This window comes from Lissotriton vulgaris, chromosome 5, assembly GCF_964263255.1.
Source record: "Lissotriton vulgaris chromosome 5, aLisVul1.2, whole genome shotgun sequence".
NCBI classification, from domain to species: Eukaryota; Metazoa; Chordata; class Amphibia; order Caudata; family Salamandridae; genus Lissotriton; species Lissotriton vulgaris.
In genome coordinates, this window is record NC_141693.1 from 329,225,041 (window position 1) to 329,246,583 (window position 21,543).

The 21,543-nt window shown below is 45.8% G+C and overlaps 1 protein-coding gene across 2 annotated transcripts in view; it reads left to right on the forward strand.

Moving 5' to 3' along the window:
• CAPZB (capping actin protein of muscle Z-line subunit beta) overlaps positions 1-21,543 on the forward strand; it is a 223,314-nt gene that overhangs the window by 138,353 nt on the left and 63,418 nt on the right. For both annotated transcript variants that reach the window (XM_086921572.1, XM_086921573.1), the window contains exons 3-4: positions 8,292-8,413; positions 9,884-9,997. In XM_086921572.1, the coding sequence (XP_086777698.1) occupies positions 8,292-8,413; positions 9,884-9,997 (236 nt within the window). The remainder of the gene's footprint in view (positions 1-8,291; positions 8,414-9,883; positions 9,998-21,543) is intronic.

The window sequence follows — 21,543 nt, forward strand, 5'->3', positions numbered from 1 at the left end:
GAAATTTGAACCACCCGGAGTGGAATCTAACTACTGCTCCTGGAGACTGACCACAACCCTGCTAGATAGTGCTTTTAGAGAGGAACTGCGTCAGGAAATAGACTTCGTCCCACGTAACATTGATAGCGTCTCTACCCTTGCCTGTGTCTGGTAGAGCTTTAAAGTAACTATTAGAGGCCTCTGCATAGCAAAGAGCGGGCGGGGAGGGGGGGCTACTGCGATCTATTGGAAGCACGCTGCACAGGCTAGAAGTAGACATAAAACTCACTGAGGCGCACATCGCGGCCTCGTCTAACGCTCTACCACGTGCCCGCCTCAAAGAGCTCCTGGTAGAATATGCCGAAGAAGCAGAGCATGAAGCCAAATTCCGATCGAAATATCACACTGCCTGTCACTAGGGACAGGGTGAACGCCCTGGTAGGGCGCTCGTGGGGGTCAGTAGGGTCCCGAGATTCGCCAACCAAGTCATGGAAATCCTGAACGAAGAGGGGCAGAGACATACAGGCTTCCGAGAAATACTTCGCACTTTCTCTAATTATTATACCGCGTTGTACCACGCGACCTGGTGGCCCCCCCCCCAGACATAGCTGCATATTTTGAGGACACAGCCCTAGGCTGGATCAATGACTCCCGTAGGGAGTTCCTATCCGCAGAAATTGAAGAAGATGAAATACGAGCTGCAGTTATGAGGATTGGTTTCAGCAAGGCTCCAGGTCCGGGCGTCCTCCCAGCCGAGTTTTATTAATGCTACATTGACCAATTGATCCCTGTCCTCAAACAACTATTTGAGGATGCGCAAGACTCCGGGATTCTCCCTCTTTCCATGCAGCAAGCTCGGATTATCTCTCTGCTCAAACCAGACAAGACTGCGGACAGATGTGAGGCCTACCGACCGCTATCCTTAATTGTGACACGAAAATACTGGCTAAAGTTATAGCTAACCGACTATCCTTCTCATGGAGGGTCTAGTCTTGCCAGATCAGGCAGGATTTGTCCCGGGTAGAGCCACTTCCCACAATCTACGTACAATTTTCGTGCTCCTTCAGAATATCGATCTGGACTGTGCGATAGCTGGGATTTTTTTTAGATGCAACAGAGGCATTTGATTCCCTGGAGTGGGACTACATGCTGGCCATACTTGGTAGAATTGGCCTCCAGCACCCTTTTTTAGCATTAATCCACTTGCTTTACTCTAAATAGGAGGTGATGCTCCAGATTAAGGGGCTCTATTTGGAGCCAATCTCCACTAAGAGGGGCACTCGTCAGAAGGTGCCCGTTGTCTCTGCTGCTTTTCTCCCTGGCCATTGAACTCTAAGCAGCCAAAATTGGGCTACACCACAGAGAATACTCCATAATCTATCCCTCTCGTTAAATCCTCATATTGCTGTAGTCGTATAAAATTACCCTCTACCTCCAGGATCCTTGCGTAAATCCTAATCCCATTCTGAGGGAATTTATCGGATTCAGTCAACTCTCTGGGATAAAACTGAACTGGATCAAGTCGCAGATCTATCCGCTCACCCCAACACTCCTAGATTTACTCCTGACTATCCGCTCAGCTGGTGTGAAAACTAAATCAAATACCTGGGAGTCTTAATTACCAGGAAACCTGAAGAGATGATTAGATCGATTATGGGGCTGCAATAGACACAATTGCCACATGGATCGGCCGATGGATTGTCCTTCCACTCTCGGCTTGATGAAAACGAACATCCTTCCCAAGTTACTCTACTTATTTCTTAATATACTTTACTACCCAGGGTGAATTTTTTTTAACACGATTCGATCATTGCTCATCCGGCTGGCCTGGGGCGGGAAGCAACACTGACTAGGCTGGAAACTCATGACACAGCCATTCTCCAGGGGCGGCTTTGAAGCTCCAGGCATGGAACTGTATACTATCTCAGTGCCCAGGCTCACTATGCAATATTATGGTTCCATCCGCCGCCCTTCCTGCCACACTTGGCCATTGAACAAGGCTAGATGTTACCCACACCACTGGCGTGCCTGTTAGGGTTGCAAGTCCCGGGCGAGAAAGTAACGCACCATGCAGTCTCCTGCACCAATAGCCCTTGGCAACAATTAACAAAGACCATGGATAAGGCTCTGCCCTATTCCCCACTGGTGCCATTGCCATACCGCCCATACTCCCCGGTCACACAGGAAGCAAAAGACACAATTGATGGGAACAGTCCAGCCCGAACTGCCAAGCCAGGTCCTCTCAGACGTGGGTCCTGGGCTCACCGTGCCACTGGAATCATGCTATCCTGGCAGAAGTGGGATGAAACCCCAAAACTGGTCCTAGGATGCTTGTTTCCGGTCCAGGGAGGACCTGGCTTGGCAGTTCGGGCTGGACTGTTCACATGAGGCACAGGGTCAAGACTGATTTTCATATGGCCGGCCTAAACTGGGGTGGCATGATGAGCAAAAGAATGATGGATTTAACCCAGATCTCTTGACTGGGGGTGAATGTTTTGATTTGTTCTGCATCCGTCCACAATTGTGTGTCTTTTCCATTCACACAGGAAGCTAGGACATGCTACTTAAAAGGGGGCTGCACACATGGGGCAACCTATACCACAAGGGAAGGTTTAAAGACCAGAAGGAGCTACTGACAGGGGACAGGATCAGCCCCCTAGAAGTGTTTCTATACATAAGACTCCAACATGAAATACGTGCCATTAGACTGAGTTTCCCGCATGAGCCTACCCCACTGGAGGTCCTTCACACTACATTAAAGATGACGGGCCCACCACATGCTGTGTCTTGCATCTATCTGGCGGCGCTGCTGGAAAGGCCGTTGGTGCCAGATGTGCATGGGACTGGGACTTGGAATCTCCCTTAACAGATATACAATGGGTTAACTGCTGTGCGCAGACTGCAGACATCACAGCTAGCAGTAGATTGCGCATAATTCACTTTAAGATTTTGCATAGAACTTACTACTCGCCCACCCTGCTGTGTAAATATAAACTCCAGGAAGATGACCAATGTATGTGCTGTCAAGAGGGGGCTGACTTTCTGCATTTGGCGTGGTCATGTACGCCAGTTCAGGTTTGACGGGAGGTGCTTGAGACACTAGCTGAAAGGATTATGCTACCCTTACTGCGATTCCCCCTTGCTTATGCTACTGGGGTACACAACAGACCTCCCTAAGGCCCGCTGTAAGTTCACTGCATTGGCCTTGTTACAAGCCAAGCGGAGGTTGGCTTGCAGATGAGGCAGAGGGAGAGCACTCCAATTCAAAGACTGGAAACACACTTGGCTTGCAGATGAGGGAGAGCTCCCAAATTCAAAGACTGGATACACGATTTAATCTATTGTAAAGACCAACTAACTACCTACGCAGAGCTACTGCAGAGTACATTGTGCCCTAAAGATATTTGGGGACCACTGCAGGAACACGGCGAAGACACCCAGGAGACTGCACCGCTAGGCACTCAGGAGGGGAGCCATCTATAGTATAACACAGCAAAGTGTTGTTTAATATGGGCATATCTTGTACAGCATGCAGAGCTAATCTGCAATCGCATCAAGTGTATCATCAGTCTATCAAAGGATGCATACTAAGGAAGACCACATGATCGGAAGTATGGTCTAGGAAGCATAATGTTTACCGACCTGAGCATAGACTTATACAAAGGAGGACTCTGACCTTTAGTACTATTTTATTACTTTTGAAAATACGATTTACATGTTTGCCCCTTTCAGTATCAGAATATACTAGCAATTATTGAATTATTGAAACACTGAAGCAACTATGATTCTTCAATCACTAAAGCAGGGCTGATTGTTAAGGGGTATTAATGTGGCTATAAGAGGCACTAAAAGAGGAACAGGTTCTTTGCATGCGATACCAATGCAGGGTTTCATTAGAAAGTGAATCCTCTTCAACGCTGTTTAATAAGTTTATACTTTTTTCTTTTCTATTAACATATTTTAACCCCTCGCGTGCTGCGATAATTCTCCCGCTATGCGGGAGAATGAATGAGCGGGCGGGGTTTGGATGGCCCCCGGCTGTCCTTAGCACACGCCCATCGTGACTTATGACGGACCGGGGGCGTCCTAAGCACCGAAGGGGTTAAGGGGAAAAAGCTGTTCTCTCGCATAAGGAGCAAGAGGTGCATGTTGGGTAACCATTTGGCGCTTAAGTTTCTTGAATTTTCAATGACTGACTTGCTTTGAAGTCAAATGCTACATTTGCTGTTTATGGACCATATGAGAACTGTTTATCTTGGGAATCTGTGTGCGGATTTTATACACTTTTTTTTTTCTCTTGGAAACGCTTGTAATATGTTGTGGCGCCAGTGATGCCAGATAAAAACAGCATGGATATTCATAAAGTTTTAGGGTTTGAAAAAGTTAATCGGTGGTAAAATTTGGAATACTTACTTTTCTATGATTCCAACCCCCAAACCCCCTCCCCCTTCTGTTTTTCCATTACAACCAACTTCATATTTCTTCTTGTGTAGTTAAGGTCATTCTGAATATGTAGTAATCCATACTTAAACCAGCGTCTGTTTTATTTATTTGAGTACCGGAGCACTCCATGCATTTCCGAGATTTGTTTTTTTGATACGGGACCATGCCATATTTACAGACATAGTTCATTTACCTGTTTAAGGACATAATCTAGTATGGACATAGACCCTTTAGTTAATAGCAGAACAACATAATTAGCGTACTAGGAGTTGGATTTCACAGTGACTCTCGTACCTCCCTGAACTAACCTAATCCCCTGCACCAAACTTGCCCTACCAAACCATCCCAAAAAGAACTTTCTTTTTCCTAAGTCCTATTAAATGATTTTTTCCCTGTTCAAATGGCTTAACTTGATCAAAACAAATTGCCTTATGCGTTCTTTACCGGGGGGAGTTTGGCCAGATTTCTGCCAAAAGCTTCCAAGCTGTCATATTTAATCTCCTTTGACTCTCCAACATATTCCATTCCTCAGCATGTGGCATCTACTAGCCGATAGTCTCTCATAAGTTTTGCATCTGATCTGCAATGCCTCCCTGCCTTTCGGGACTGTTTCCACTGGAAATGGAGAAAGCCTTGGTGGTGCCACAATTTAAAAAGTCCTCACCGAACCCTACAAGTCTCACCAATTTCCGACCTATTTCACTACTTTTTTATTCCTGATCAAAATCCTGGAAAGGCCCTTTAACTCAATTCGCTCTGCTTATAGTGAAAGTAACCCCGCCCAGTCAGGTTGTCGCCCCACACATGGATCTGAAACCATGTTGGTTTCTGTCTTGGATGATCTCAGAAGTGCAGCCAACAAAGGTCACTTTGTTGCACTAGTACTCTTAGATCTGCCCTCTTCCTTCTAGCCTGTTCCTCAGATCTTGACATCAATGTTGACTGAAATCGGCATGAGGGATACAGCTTTAAAGTGGTACTCCTCATATCCTGGCAGAGCTCAAGCGATTCATCTTCTGCTGTTCCACTGTATCAAACACGGTGTTTCTCAGGGCTAAGCACTGAAACCCACTCTATTCAGTATTTATTTGAGGCCATTAGCTCAACTAATCCTGAATCTGCATGTCGTTTTTCATGAACTATGTGGAAGATACCTAGCTCGTCTTCTCCGTGGATTTTAAAGCACATGCCTTGCATGAAAACTTCCATCTCTACATGGGCAAAATCACTAGCTGGCTGTCCTCTTATGTTCTCAAGTTTAATGAGGATTAACTGAGGCCCTCGGATGCTGTGTGAACTAGCCCCCCTACTCTCTCCAGGAAGAATTCTGGCCCTTTGTCTGATATCCCTGCTGCGTGTTTGTCTCCTGTCAGGAACTTTGCGTTCCATTTTAATAGCTAGGTATCTCTGAAGGCCAATGTGAGTAGGTTGGCTTCCATTAGTTTTTTTACTTCTTAAAATGCTCTGGGAGATAGTACCACATCTTCATGTTAGTTGACCACTGATTGTTCAGGCCTCTGTCCTAAGTCAGTTAGACTACGGGACTTCTCTATTCTTGGTTTCCCACGACTATTTGAGCAAGCATCTATCCCCTATTCAACCCGCTGCTGTACGCCTGGCTTGCTCCCCCCCCCCCCCCCCCCCTTTCTTTAAAACTCTGCCACTCAATCTGCGCTGGCTCCCTTTGCCGAAATGGATTCTTTTCAAGTCTGTCAATTGTCCTAGTTTACCATTGTAGCAAGTTTAATTGCTACATCCATGGTCGCTGTCTGTGCTCCTTGGATGCTAAACTCTATGTAGTCCCCTGTTGCATCTGGGGCCTTGGGTGCATGCAGGGGGGACATGGTGTGCTCCTTTGTATGCATGCACTCCCTTTCCTGCACAGCATGCACTCAACAGTCCATGCCGTGCAGGAAAGGACTTTGGTGTTCCCATTGCGGTGCCAGTTTCAAAGGCAACACCGTGGGAACGCCAAAGGGCCATTCGCCAGACCAGGAGAAAGCTCCTAATCTGGCCAGTAGTCTAGTTTCATCAAATATAGGAACAGGATGCACACCGGTTTATTCATGCTTGCGAAAATTCTATCATTGATACCTTCGTGCAGACCGGTGAGTGCCAAGCCCAAATGCACTCTTTGAATATAAGACCATAACACTGTGGCGACATCTCACTTCATCCAGTCGCACAGCTCAGTTGTTCTAATCTCTGCAATTCATTCAAAAACGTACTCCATTTTCATCTTTCTACTCATTCATTTTACTCATTATTCTTGGTTATAATATGCTTTGATTCCACAAGCGGAGTGATCATGCAATTTTCTAAGTTTCTGGTGCTCCCACTGTGCCCCTCCGGACCTCCTTGAAAGAACACAATAAAAACGATAAAAACATTCAGTCCTTCGAGCGTCTTCTACCCGATCGGGTAGGAGACGCACGGAGGACTGAATGTTTTTAACAGCTCAGGGCAGTGACTCCTGAAGAAGTGCTTTTTAGCACGAAATGCATTGGGTTTTGATGAAATAAATACTGCCCTGAAAGATGAAATGCTTGTATTGTGTTCTTTCAAAGAGCTCTGGATGTGCACAGTGGGAGCACCAGAAACTTAGAAAATTACATGATCACTCCGCATGTGGAATCAAAGCCCATTATAACCAACAATGAGTAAAATGAAAGTAGAAAGATGAAAATGGAGTACGTTTTTGAATGAATTGCCGAGATTGGCACAACTAAGCTGTGCGACTGGATGGGGTGAGATGTCGCCCCAGTGGTATGGTCCAGTAGTCTAGTTTGGCAGTGGCGTGCCACCTTGCCAAACTCTTAATCCGGCCCAAGTCCGAAAAGATAAAACACTTGTTGACTAGAGAGGACCATCTGCTAACCAAATAAAAGAAGAATTTGAGCACCTAAAATACAGGATCACTTACTACTGTGGCAAGTAGTACTCGAGGGGGTTGGACTCCCTATTTAGCATAAATCCTCTTTGGGCAGTGTTTAGGGCCTGGCCTCCCACTCTTGAAGCACCTAGAACTTTCATGTTTGAAAATAATTTTTGGAACTTGACATTACATGTGTGCACCTACAATTTGTGAGTTACCCCCATTTTGGATTCAATTCAGAAAGTTACTCTAGACTTGACCAGGACGACTTTCAGTTAATTGTGCGCTTTAATGATGTTAATGCCCCTTAACCCACAAGAAAATTTTCATGCGTGTCCGGCCTTATAACAATGGAATGATATGGCAAACTGTCAATGTTATCAGTGCCCCTGTTTTTGTTTTCAGTTGACCAGTAAATATACATTTCTATTGAATTTGTCGACTTTTGGTTTGCTTTTTTCTGCTGGGCCAATTGATTGACAAGAAAATGTCTATGCCTATTAGCTTTTGGAATGCTGGTTTTCCTTGCTTACAGATAATCCAAGAAATGGAAAGCCAACATCTGTTTACCTGTTTACTCTCTGGTCTGTTACTTGTGAGTTGTGTGAATTTTAGCGTTGTTGAGACTTTACTTCCAAAAACTCTCCTCCAAAGAAGATTGTATGTCCTCTTCGACTTTTAAGTCGTGTGCCTCCTAGACTTGTATCTTGTGCTTTATCTGCTTGCTTTTCTGTTGACTTGGCCACTGTCTGTGAAAGTACTGGCTTTTTTTAATGTATATACTATTTCTTCTGGTTTTCTGAAGTTGTGAACCAGTAAAGAGGCAAAAACCTGAGCATAATTTTAAATGTTGATACGCACAGATTCAGTATCTTGTGATGGTTTCCCAGTTTATGAACTTTTAACTCCATAGTCACTTGTGATTTTATGTTGTGGTAGGTTTACTTGTCTATTTAAATTATCTGCCCTTATTGATTGCGGTCTCTCGTCACAGGTTCCCAGCCTCTGTGAAGATCTTCTCTCCTCCGTGGACCAGCCCTTGAAGATTGCCAGAGATAAAGTGGTGGGGAAGGACTACCTTTTGTGTGATTACAACAGAGATGGTGACTCATACAGGTGATTTCTCCTTCTACCCTCCTCTCGCCCACGCGAGCACCTGCTCTCTAATGTGGGCAATGGCGATGCTCTGTAGAGTTCTACCTCATCTTTCTTGTCCTATTACTTGTGTTTATAGAAGCAAAACCGACCTAATGCAATGCTTGGGATCGCCTAGTGCTTCCTGTTTGATATCACAATTCTATCTTGGCCAAAATTCTACCTTCTCAAATAGCTATTAGTCTTCACTATATAAAGCTGTGCCATGGCTCAACCCTGTTACTTTTGGGGCATATGTCCCCTATTGTTGAGAGTTAACCAAGTTGGACGGTGTGAGTCATTGAGAAGAACGCAAAGCCTGCTCAAGGGCTTGTTCTCTAAGTGGAATAACTGGGTAAAATAGTCTTTGGGAAGGGTTGCACTTGTATTGGCCTGTCCTGAATCCTGACAGGACATTCACAGGCCCAGGGGACTGGCAGTTGCCCATGGAATTCACTGAGAAAAGTCCCTGGACCTTTTTGGCTGTGGGGCCTGGCACCATTAATGACCATCAATAAGAGGGACTGGTGCAGTAAATACAGACTAGGTATTGTGGGAGAGTAGCGGAGGATGGAGTCATAGACTATTGGAAGCACGAGAATAATGAATTCTTTCGGGTTGACTGTAGTTTTTCTTAGCCATGCTTTTTAGTTATTGTCCTCGTCCACTTTAGTCATGCTTGTGACAAGTCCCTGTATTTAAAAGGACTTTCCCTTGCTGTGTACTCTTCGCTATCTCTACCTCTGGCGGTAGATGTCCATCAGGGTAGTGGTGGCCTGGCAGTGGCCATAGAATGATTTTTGGAGGGGTGGGGATCTGTAGGTAGGCTTAGTGGTGCTTGGCATGGCAATGGGGAGGCTTTTGGATAGTGTGACTAGAGGTAACCTTTGCTGGAGATGTTCTCTGGGACTGGCCTTCACTGTTGATGTGGCCTTTGGGAGTTGAGGATGTAGCCTCTGGGTTTTGGCAGTAGACGTGGTCTGTGGGGCTGTCCCTGGATAGAAACGCGCCCTCCGGGACCGAGGCTTGCCTAGTATGTACATTTGCTCTGTGGGGCTTTGGTTGACACAGGGCTGGTGTTAAACCTGCCCTGGAACAGTCTGCCCACATCTGTCGACATGAGCTGTGGTTTGGTTGTAAATATGCTGTGGGAACGTACCTTGCAAGAGATATGCTGTTGTAGAGAGTGATTGCATATGAAGTTAATGTTTTGTATGAAATGGGCCTGACCGTGGACATGCTTGAGGTTGTCCTGCACTCTGTGTAGATTGTCACTGATGGTTGCTCACCTACTGCTCTGAACATATATACATTCTGGGGGATGGAGACTGCATGCAAACTAGACGTGGAAATACCACTCGTTATAAAACAGTGTATAGCCTACGGGAGTTGCAAACTCAGTAGTTTTATGGTGTTCGAGGCCATGGCCTAATTTTTGTTTTGCTTCTCAAGATCCCCTTGGAGTAACAAGTATGATCCACCCCTGGAAGATGGAGCAATGCCCTCTGCTCGCCTGCGCAAACTGGAAGTGGAAGCCAACAATGCCTTTGATCAGTACAGAGACTTGTAAGACTCCCGTTGTTTTTGTTTCTGGATATGTGAATGTGCAGTTTTTTTTATCATTTATGAAAATGTATGAAAAGCTTCTTCTGAATGTCCGAGGTCCTCACACTTGGGTACAGTCACGGATTACACAAAATGGAGGCAGTGCAGTTGTGGAGGAAGTGTACATAGTCGGGTATCTCACTTTGTTCTTCACAACCTTTAAAGCATTCACACTCACAAACTGCCCACAAATTATCAAAGCTAATTATACCACAATAGATATCTTTATTTGAGTTTAACCTGAAAGAAAGCATTCACATGGCAGTCTAGAAAATTAAATAAAACCTAATTCAATGAAATCTTTAAAGTTCTGTAAAACCAACCGGAGTTCCCATTTTCAGCATGAAAGGGGAATGCTCTTCTAAGAAACCTCTCCCTAGCCATGTACGTTGTGTGTTCACCGGTGAAACACAGAACCGGCAGACGCCTTGTGCACAATTGTTAATAGGTGCAACGTCATCCACTCAAGTATGCATACCTTACATATTCACTTAACCTTGACAAGATGTAGTGTCAACGTTTTTGTTGCCCACTACCTTCAATTTCTTTACCTCTTTGTTGCATTTCTCTGGCAGTTACTGTTGTATACTCCCGTTTGTACTTTGTGTATCAGTGGAGCTTCTCAACCCTACCAATCCTTTAACTGCCAGTCATGCTGCAGTGTTATGTAACTTTTTTTCTGAATGTGATTTAAAATAAATACTGGTTTGTTTTTTAGTGTGGCTTAAGGTGGTGTCATATGCATATTGCGTCATCTGAAAAGAGATTGCTGCTTGCTGCTGTTTGAGTATGGATCAGTAAGCTGGCTGTTTCTTATGCTGAAGTCTTGTTCATTCAGGCAGAATAGCAAATCTGTCCTTTGGATCTTTTCTGTTTATGACCAGTTGTAGACTCACGAGACATGTGCCTTTGGTGTGGCTTGATGCCCCTCCCGTCTTTCGGCAGTGGTACTAAATCAGTTTGCACATGTCTACATTTATGGTTCACGCCATGCTGTTTTGACATGCGAGATAAAACCACCTTGAGTGTGCCATGTGGGTCTGATTTGTATTTTTTCTGAAGTATTTGTAATGTGTTCATTGAAAGGAAATTGGAAGAGTTTCTTACATTAGATGTGCAGTATTATATTTACCCGTTTTGGCATTTGCAATGTATTAATGAAAAGGTGAAAGTACATTTTGTCGGTGCACTTGTTCCAAAACTCTTGCCTTTATTTAAGGTATTTGTATAGCATAGAACATAGCCTCATGGACAATACGCAAAACTGTGGAATGACAACCTAAAAAGTCTACCAAAGGGCGAGGAGCGAGATAAGACAGATTAAATATTAGGGCCCAGTATGAACAATTGTGTCTAGGTATTTCCTAAAGGATTTAAAGTTTGTTTTGAGGCTTACAATATCCAGAAGCCAATTCCAGTTTCTCTGCTTGGCAAGAGCAGGGCTAATTCGTTCTCTTTTGATTTTCTCTTTTATGAGATGTCCACGATTGAATGATATTTGCTTCTACTGTCTCTTTGACCTTTGGTCAGATGTTTGTTTTTACTCATTTAGATTAGGAGGGGGAGATGTAATGCTGTATCTGTGTTTGATTTCTATAGTAGTGGGGGGTTGTGGGAGGAGGGGGCAGAAAAACTTGAATTATTCAGAGGTAAAGTTATATACCTCGAGAACAAGGGTTTCTATCTCTTGAGCATACGCTTTTATTACGTTTCTATGAATCTGTGTACATGGATGGCTTAATTGAAGCAATGATTTATAGAAGAGCTTGGGCATCACGTTGTTTGACACATGAACATTTAGGAATCTTCCATTTTGGTGTGGTGGGAGGCAGTCCAAGATTGTGATGCATGTTTTTTTTACTTCTTTGTATGTTGTCAGTGTGTGCTTCGAGAAGCTGTTGTGCAAACTGGTGGCAGTTGTAGCTGAGCTTGGAAACGTAAGCATTTTGTGTTGGGTGAATTCTGTGTTAATCTGAAAGAAAATTCCTGAATCATTTGAGGCTTTATTGACCTGTTTCTTGCAGGGTACTTGTAAGTTTCTTTCTGTAATTGTAAGGCTTCTGGTGTAGTGTACCCTCCCCCCCCCCCCCCCCCCCAAAAAAATATGTATATTATAATTTTATTTTAACGTTTTGCTCATCATGCAACAAATGCTATAATGGAATAATTCGTACAGTCTACACTTCAAGCCGAGTATCTAACAGTATGGTCTCAAGATTGTTATTCAATTTGTGTAGATACATCATGCGAGGAAAATACATTGTTCCCCATGAGTGGAACACAACCGTGCCACCTTTGCAGTCTCAGTAGCCTTAATAGGTATGCAGATTGCTCCATATTTTCTCCCATTTCTCCGGGCAACCCAGTCTCAGACTGTGTACCCTGGTCATTATTTGCACCACTCCTGCCCAATAGTGCTAGATGATCAAGCAGTCCCAAAGTATGTGGAAGAAGGTGCTCACATGACCGGAGCCCCTCGAACAGAGCGTAGAGTCACCCCTTCCCATACTGTGTAAGAGCATTTTAGAGTAGTATGATCTATGTAGGAAGCGCAATTGCACCAGTCACCTGTATCGCCCCACCCTTGGGCTCTGCAACACCTCCTCTCAGTCATCCTCTTCCATTGCCCCGGTTTCCCTTTCCCAGGCTTCCCGTAAAGATCTCTGGGTGTCCGATGAGTTATTCATTAACTTTTTGTGCATCAGGGAGATGGCCTTCTTATATTAATCTGTAAATTAATCAGTGGATTGGGAGAAGGTTTTTGACGAGATTTCAGCTTTGAATTTGACTTACAGTTCCAGGTTTATGAGATATTTGACTGGTCTCTATATTTATTTATTTATTCAATCTTTATTTCGTCCGTTGGCCATCAGATATACAATAAAACATATATAATCACTATAAAATCGACTTACATAATCAATTAATGCATACTTATACAGTGTAAAACCTTGAAATTGCATACTGCTAAAATTACATTTAAAACTGTGGACCTTAGAATTAAGATGGAGCCTGCGTCTTCAGAATAAGGGTGCGAGTATGCCAGACATTGAGGAATTTTGCTAATGCAAACACAGTTAGGCTTGAGTTATCGGTTTTTAAAATTCTGTACATTGGGAGGTACTCCCTACAACCCAGGTTTCTGATCAGTGGTAGGAGCCAATATTTCCTCGCTGCCTTGTAAACGGGGCAAAACAGGACCACGTGTAAATCACTTTCCTCCGCGGCAGCGCAGGCCGGGCACTGCTTAGTGGAGGGGGGGTGATGACCAGGAGCTGGTAAAAGATCGTAGGGGCAGTGCGCCATATCTCCATTGGAGAAACAGCTTCCTGGCCAACACGGGGGAAATGGCGTCTAAAACCCTCTCGAACCTGTACAAGTCCTTACTTTGCGCAAATACAGAAGTTAGTGACCCTTCACCCTGGCTGTCTATGGCCATGGCTAGTTTTTGTTCGTGGTAAGCGATGGCCAGAGCTCTCTTTGAGATGTTTAATGAGGCATTGGCAGGATTAGACCAAAGGTCAGGAAACCCCAGTATCGTACAGGATTTTTGGATATATTTTATCCAGGGGATCAATTGCGCTTTCGGGTGGGTCAATAGCTCCATCAATTCCGCCCTATAGGCAGAGAGTTCATCGCTACTCCATAGCCTTCGCCAGAAGGCTATGGGTCTCAGACCTAGTTCGTCAGCTATTGGTCGCAGACCCAGATCTAACCTCAAGGGGAGGAGCGGGGTGCTGGGCGGAAGTGCGACTATCTGTCTGAAGAAATTATTCTCAGTTAAGGACAGACTACGGCAAGATGTATGTCCCCACAATTCCGCTCCATACATAGTTGCACCCCTGGCCTGTGCCTTATAGATCTGGATGAGCGGCCCCAGCGGACGGTATGAGGAGCCATTCATCATCCGCGCGATACCCCCTGTGGTCTGTATCAATTTGAGGTTGGCCCTGCTCTGGTGTGGTCCCCAAGACATAGTTTCGTTGAGAGTTACACCAAGATATTCAAAGGTGGAGGCTCTCTCGAGCCGTACGGCTCCCAATAGCGGATTCTGCCTCAATTTTTGACTTGGGTTCAAGACCATAAACTTGGTTTTAGCCGCATTAATTTCTACGCCCCTGTCAGTGCAAAAGGCCACGAATTAATCGAGGATCCTCTGTATCCCCATTGGGGTTTTGGACAGCAGCAGGGTGTCGTCTGCAAACATGATTGCAGGCACCCTGCTGCCGTTCAATTTGGGGGCGTCAGTGTATTCAGTGGCATTTAGGTGGGCGATTACCCCGTTGACAAAGAGGCAGAACAGGGTCGGTGCCAGCACACAACCCTGTCTAACCCCTCGATCAACGGGGAATCTATCCTTCAGTACCCCGGACCTCCCGCACCTCACTCGAGCATAGTTGTTGTGATGTAATCTCTGCAAGATTATCAGGATATCCGGGGGAACGCCCCTCTCAGCCAGAACGCTCCAAAGTTTCCCTCTGGGCACCAGGTCGAAGGCGGCCCGCAGATCCACAAAAATTGTGTATAGGCTGCCGCCCTCGAATATCGCTGCCCTCCAATAGATAATGTTCACTCGGAAGACCTGGTCCACTGTGGAAACTCCCTTTCTAAATCCCGCCTGGTACGGACTAAGAACACCCAACTCTTCTGCCCAATCCTGGAGCCGGTTCAACAATACCCTACCAAACAGCTTCTGTGCCACATCGATTAGACTGATTGGTCTGTAGTTGACTGGGAGAAGAGGCGAGCCCTTTTTGAATATGGGAACCACCTCCGCCCCCAGCCAAGTACTGGGGATTTCCATGCCGCTAAGAACTCCATTAAACAGAGCGGCAAGGTAGGGGGCCCAGACATTGGGCTCCTGCTTAAACAGGTCCCCGTGTAGGCCGTCCAATCCTGGCGCCTTTCCCGCGGTAAGTCCTGCTATTGCAGCCGTGACCTCGCCCAATGTTATTGGATCCCCCTCGTAATCGGGCCAACCAACGCTGGTGTCGGTAGTAGGTTCTCCCGGCTCAGAGCTATAGAGGGATTGAAAGTGTGCCTGCCACACCCCTGGTGCAATGTTTGGCTCAATTGCCGAATGGAGATTTCCCGACCCCCCCCCCCCCGCTTACTATTCTCCAGAACATTTGGTGATCATTTATCGCTAAGGACTTAGTGAGCTCTTCCCATCGGTTCTCCTCCCATTCAGTTTTGGCGTGGGCAGTAAGTTTTTTGTATGCCCGTCTACTTTCTCTTAACTGCTCCCCACCTAGACCCTCCTTGATGGATCTAAGGAGTTCCCCCTTTGCCCTTCTGCAGGCTGTGTTATACCATGAGGATTTGCATGGCTGCACCCTCCTTGAATTCTGTACATTACTGAAGAGGTTAGGGGCCGCAGCCTTTATAAGGTCCTCATGGGCCTGGTATAATTTGGCCTGTGAGTCTTTGTTTGCCACCCCGGTGTCTAAATCTCCCACAGTTTCCAAAATGGGGATTATCCCTGCATAAAGCCTCGGGAGTTTCTCCTCGCTTGAGGCCAGTTGTTCCCACCTGATTCTTCTCCTGTTGTTTTCCAGTAGAAGTTCAGGTTTGGTCCCCTCCCCAGACGTTATGTAGGTTTGAAGGCCGGGGTGAATGAGGTAGAGTTCAAGGGCATTGTGATCGCTGTCTAGCCTTTCCTTCACCCTGAAGTCCCGAATAGCTGGCCAGTTCGCTATCTGTACCAGGACATAATCCAAGCGAGATTCTCTTCCCACTCTGTTATAGGTGGTTCTGCTTGGTATGTCAGATCTAATACGCCCGTTACAGGCTCTAATTCCAAACTTCAGGGTAAGAGCTGTGATCTGCAATGCTACAGGAGTCCATGCCTTCGGGGGGGGAGCTTCTAGCGAGGGCACTGACCACCTGACCTCTTCTTCCATTGGAAAACCCTCTAAGAGGCCTGGCAATGGCTCAAAATGGGAGTTTAGATCCCCTCCCACTACATAGGGTAGATCTTTTGGTATTTCGGATAAATAGTCCGAAAGTTCGTCTATGGTAGGTGATTCCCTGGCAATTCCAACTGGCCTAGAGTAGATGTTTATTAAGGCGAGTTTAGCTTGATTTGGCCAGGACAATAAAACCACCAGGATGTCGTCGGAGGGGGCCGGTAGCCGTGTAGCCTCGCAACCTAGGTGCGATGCCACCCAGGTTGTGAGCCCGCCTGAAGGGCGACCTTTGCCCTCCCACCTGGCCGGAATGAAGAATGACTGATAACCTTGGTGCCCATAGTCTTCCCTTGCCCAGGTCTCCTGGAACATGCAAACGTCCCCAGTCTCAATGTAAGTTTCCCAAGCTTGGGCGGCCAGTTTGATAGCTAGTCCGGCCACATTCCACCAAATTAGTCTCAAGTGTTCAATGGTGGGGGTTGCCAGAATGGGAAAGTGGGGGGAGACAATTCCGGGTGTTACACCAGTTATTACATCGGGAACCTTATCAACGGTAAGTCCAGATGGCTCAGGGAGGCTACAGGAACCATTGTTCAAGGTCGCAGAATTGTTGATGGACAGTCAGTCAACCCATTCAAGCCCGCTCAAGCAGTTGAAGCGGTTGTAGTGGAAGTAGGGTGTATCAGGTGGCTGATAATTTGGACGTCGGACATATTCTTTGTGTCTGGGTCTCCGTTCCACCCTTGTCCAGTTTACTTGTGGCGGGTCATAGTGCATGCGGATGGGTGGAAAAAAGGAGACAGGCAGGGTCTGTATGGTGGAATCCAATGATCTGTTTGACCCTGCGCAGATATGTAGAACAGTACCAGGGTCCCTAAAGGTCCCCATTATACAGTCCCCTATTATTGTTTTCCTCGTCTTCCCCAACCATGGTACCCTTCTGACCATAATGATCTCGTTATTAAAGTGTGGTAGTAGGGGTCTGTTCCAATTCAGCCATTTAATGACTTTCTTCTTGAGGGATTGGAAATCTTCGTTTTCTCCCCTTTGTAAAGAGGGGGCGCCCGCTAGAACCACCATAAGGCTATTGGCTTCCGGTGGCAGATCTGGTCTCCGTGGTCTTTGAGCAGGCTGGCCAGGAGGGGGAGAGGGAATACTAGCAATGGGGGGGAACCCAGGATTTGTGCCTAGCTCGAGACTGTGGGGGGCAGGGTTTATTATCTGAGGAGGCATAATATTTAAGGTGCTTCGTGGGGTCGGAACAGGAATAGCCATAAGTGGCTGCAGGGGGGGGGGGCAGTGGCGGCGCCCTGTGAAGCTCCTATATTAGCACCCTGTAAGTCTCTCGTGTTAGAGGGAGGATTTTGTTTGTTTAAGAAGGTTCCTATAGGTGGATTGGGCCCCGGAGTTCTAGACTGCTTACTAACCAAGGTGTTCAGAGTAGTTAAAGTTGCCTCTAAGATGGTAAGCCTGATCTCGACTTTTTTCAGGCTTTCACTAATGGGCAGCAAGAGTGAACGGAGTAGAAATTCTATACTCCCTAGGGATGTGAGAGGGGGAACTGTGTTGGACGGGTTAACTCCTGGATCACTGTTAATAACAGCAGTGATAGCACTTGTATCCTTAGGAGAAGTAACGGTATGCACATTGTCTCTGACCCTGACAGGAGAGAGTGCAGGCTTGTGTTTTTTGCCAAAGTCTAAGTGGGATAATTTGGTTTTTCCCTGTCCCCCCCCCCCCTTGTCTTCCTTATGCGTTTGTTGGGTGGGGGGCCATGCAGTTCCGCCACAACAATTTGCTTGGGCTTATTTTTCTTGATTTTACCTAGCGGGGGGGGGGGGGTTTGGGTGACCAAGTCAACAGCCATGTTGGTAGAGGTTGAAGGTGGGATAGCCTCCGTGCTCTTTTCGGATAGTGTACCGGGGATGGTAATGCTATCCCGTAACAGTAGGGGGACGCCATCTTGGGTTGATAGATCCTGGCTATCATTGAGGGTGCCTTCCTCTTGGGAGATGGGATAGGGAATTATCTCGCTAAGGGGTCTGCTTTTCATGATTTCAATGGAGCGGCGGCGCTCTGCCCTGCGCTTCTCTAGGGAGCTTTCTTTTCCCCCTTCTCCCTTAGCGGATTTGAAATTGTTGTCCAAAGTCCCTGTGTTGCTTCCCCCCACCCTTGATGGAGTTTCACATGGTGCCGGTGAGGGCATGTCCGTGGTCTATTCCTTGGTTCGGCTAGTATCAAGAAGGTGCAGGCGAAAGAAAGTGGGCCCAGCCCAGCCTCCTTCAGCCCCGGACGGCCACAGACGGTCCCGCCCTTGTCCCGGGCTTCTCCCGGCGCACTCCCGCGTGCTCCCCGGGGTTCTCGCTCTCACTTATGGCCTTGGAGTGGGTGAAAAAAAGGAGGCGGGCGATGAGGGAGAGCTGACCAGGTGGAACGGGCGCGGGATGTCCTGAGACTCCTGGCAGAGTAATTCCCAATCCTTCTGCTCGCAGCCCTCCGCCCCGAATTCGCACCAGCAGCTCCCGGCTAATGCAAGCGCCCCTCAGCGATGCGGGACCCGCGCAGCGGGTACCGCGAGGTGTGGAGGTGAAGGCAATCGGTGAGTCCACACAGTAGCAAGGGCAGGCTCAGAAAGGTCTCTATATAGGTTATTGTTATCGCCTATAAAGGCAGCTTGGGATAGTAGAACATAGTGATCTTGATCTGACCAGTAATCGGATTTTCAAAATTGATGTTTTTTGGAGGGGGGGGGGGGGGGGGGGGGAATGGGGGGAGGAGGGGTCAATTATTTAAGTTCTGAAAATGTTTAAACGTATAAAAAGAGGATGGTGGCCCTTTCCTTAAACCTTACAGCATGGTCAACTACTTTACTCTAGAGTGCCTAAAGCCTTGATGGCTTCTCTGGAGAGAGTTTACTATTTCCAATGAATGAATATTGTGGCACTCCATTAATGCAGCTTCCTGGTTCTCAGAGTGCAACCCCTTTTGCAGGGTTCATGGGTTTGTTGAGGCCTAGGCACGGTGGGAATGGCGATCAAAACGTGGGAGGCACTTAACATTTTTATAACTTCATTAAAGCAGGATACATTGGCATGTTATGGTGACGACGTGATTGATCATTCACAGTAGTAGGTGAAAGATCTGTTGAAGCAAACGCCCTGGGTGTGCGCTACTCTGCAGCCATAGAGTGACACAGATTCTATCCAGATCCCTTTGTTTTTGGGTAGCAGTGCTAGGGAAACAAAGCTATGTTCCAAGGAAGCTATAAGTAATTGGAAACAGATGTGGTGATTTCATAATGATGTCATCAACACCAAGCTCATATGTAAGCTATTTATACTTTGAGCTTTTATTGCTGAAAGCATCTCTGGTCTTAACGTTTTTTCTAAGGTTCGTTGTTAATTCCAGAACTATGTAACAAACAGCGGGTGCAGTTCATTGGTGCTTCGGAGTTACATCAGTTACACTGGTCCTCAAAATGAGTTGAGATTGTCTCCACTGGTTTGAGATGCCAGATAGTTTTCTGTACTACTTAAGTAGTGCATTGTACCCAACAACTATCACTTACATGAATTAATGATATATCGGGATTCACCACAAAAGTATCCTGAAGAATTCAAACTTATTGCTATGGGTTTTGTACAATCTAAAATATTTCCATGTATTTATGTACATAATGTGCCTACTTGGGTATGGTTGCTATCTCATTTTAATCAGGAATCCCGTTTCTGCACCTCTACATACTTTGAAATCGCCCACCCCCACCAAAAACCATCAAAAGAATTTGAACCAAAGTTTGGGGAAACAGCTCACAGTAGGCGTGGCAGATTTGGTGCAGATTTTTCAAGTAGATCAAAAGCTAAGAGGTCGCTTGGGATTTTTCAAGTAGGCCCCTCCCTTCTAACCAAACGGTGAGTGGGGAAGTTTGACCCACGTCACCCTTTGCCTTGTCCAGTGGTTGGAGAAGGGAAAGGGTGGGCTTAATTTTCAAGCTACTCAACTTTCAACTTGCCTAAGGATGAGTAAGGGAGGGCAACAAGGAGGCAGCTTAAAAACTGCAAAGTTTCCCTCGCTCCTCTGTGTAATGCTGGTTTTGTTGGTCAGAGAAGACCAGGTCAGTTCACGTTGATCCAGCATAATTTTCACAAATGTAAACAGGATGCCCTGTTTGTAAATCTGAGCAGGGAGCCAGGCAGCTGAAAGTAGCCCCTCCTCTCCGTGTCCTCCAGCATTTTGTGGGGCATGGAGGACCAGCAATTGCTCACAGCTGCCCCGGTGCGATCTCCATAAATTCAAACACTGCACCGAGTCAGCTCATAGCTGCCTTTAAATGATGCCCTGCTTACCTCAGCCATCAACAACCTCACTTACCCTGAGTCAAGATGGAACGAAAATATACCCCAACACACCCACGCCCACCCTCACCACAGGCTGTTTGAGATTTCATTTACACTTTTCATCAGTGATGATAGGTATGAGTTAAGGTTGACGTAGGGGGAGAGAGACGGAGGGGGGGGGGACGGAGACACTGGGTAGAGAAAGCGTATGGAAGAAAGTTCCCCTCTCTAAATCTCAAACAGCATCAGGGTAGTTTGTTTGGTTAACAGTCGTAAAGTAATGTGCTGAAGAGAGGAGACCCAAACGAAGAAAACCTTTCTAGCAGGACAAGCAACAAGTTGTAGTCGTGATATCAACAAGAAAAGGCTACTATGGATGACTATGAAAGGCTAAATCACTGCAAGTGGTTACAAGGGTGCGTGCCAGAAGATGAAGTTGCAGTTAAATATGGTTATATATATATATATATATATATATATATATATATATATATATATATATATATATATATATATATATATATATATATATATATATATATATATATATATATATATATATATATATATATATATATGTGTATATATATATATGTGTATATATATATATGTGTATATATATATATGTGTATATATATATGTGTATATATATATATATATATATATATATATATATTTTTTTTTTATATACTCAATAACAAATTACAGAAATAAAAAAATAAAAAAAGTCTATGCACGGATTAAAGTATCATAATAGAGATAAGAATGGACTGGCTATGGACTCAACTTGGGAATTTCCCCTTCAACCACTGCTGCCGCCGCCACTGCCCGCCTCGCTGTTAACCCTACCACACATTCCGCTGTGCTGTAGGAACGAGACTACAAGCTCTGATAGATTTGTAGGACACGACTGGTCTTCAGACTTTATAGGTCAAGAGGTAGCAATGGCCTAAAGCACGCTACTACAATGAAGAAACTGGAATGCTTCAGCACTGTTTTGACCAATGCAAAGTTTGCTGTCCAGAGCTGCGATACAGTAACGCTTTGACTCCTGTTGTAAAGAACTCTGTTGCAGAATTGCACCCCCTTGCATAGAGAGCTGAACGGGGACGTAAGCACTGAGGTACAATTCATTTTTGTTCATTTGTGGCTGAATGTTAGGGGAGGTAGGTTCCTATCGTAAAGTAGGGTAGTGTTCTCTGAAAAGGTGTCTTCAGTTCCCTTCTTCCCTGCTAGGCTGCTTTAATGTTGAGGGGTATGT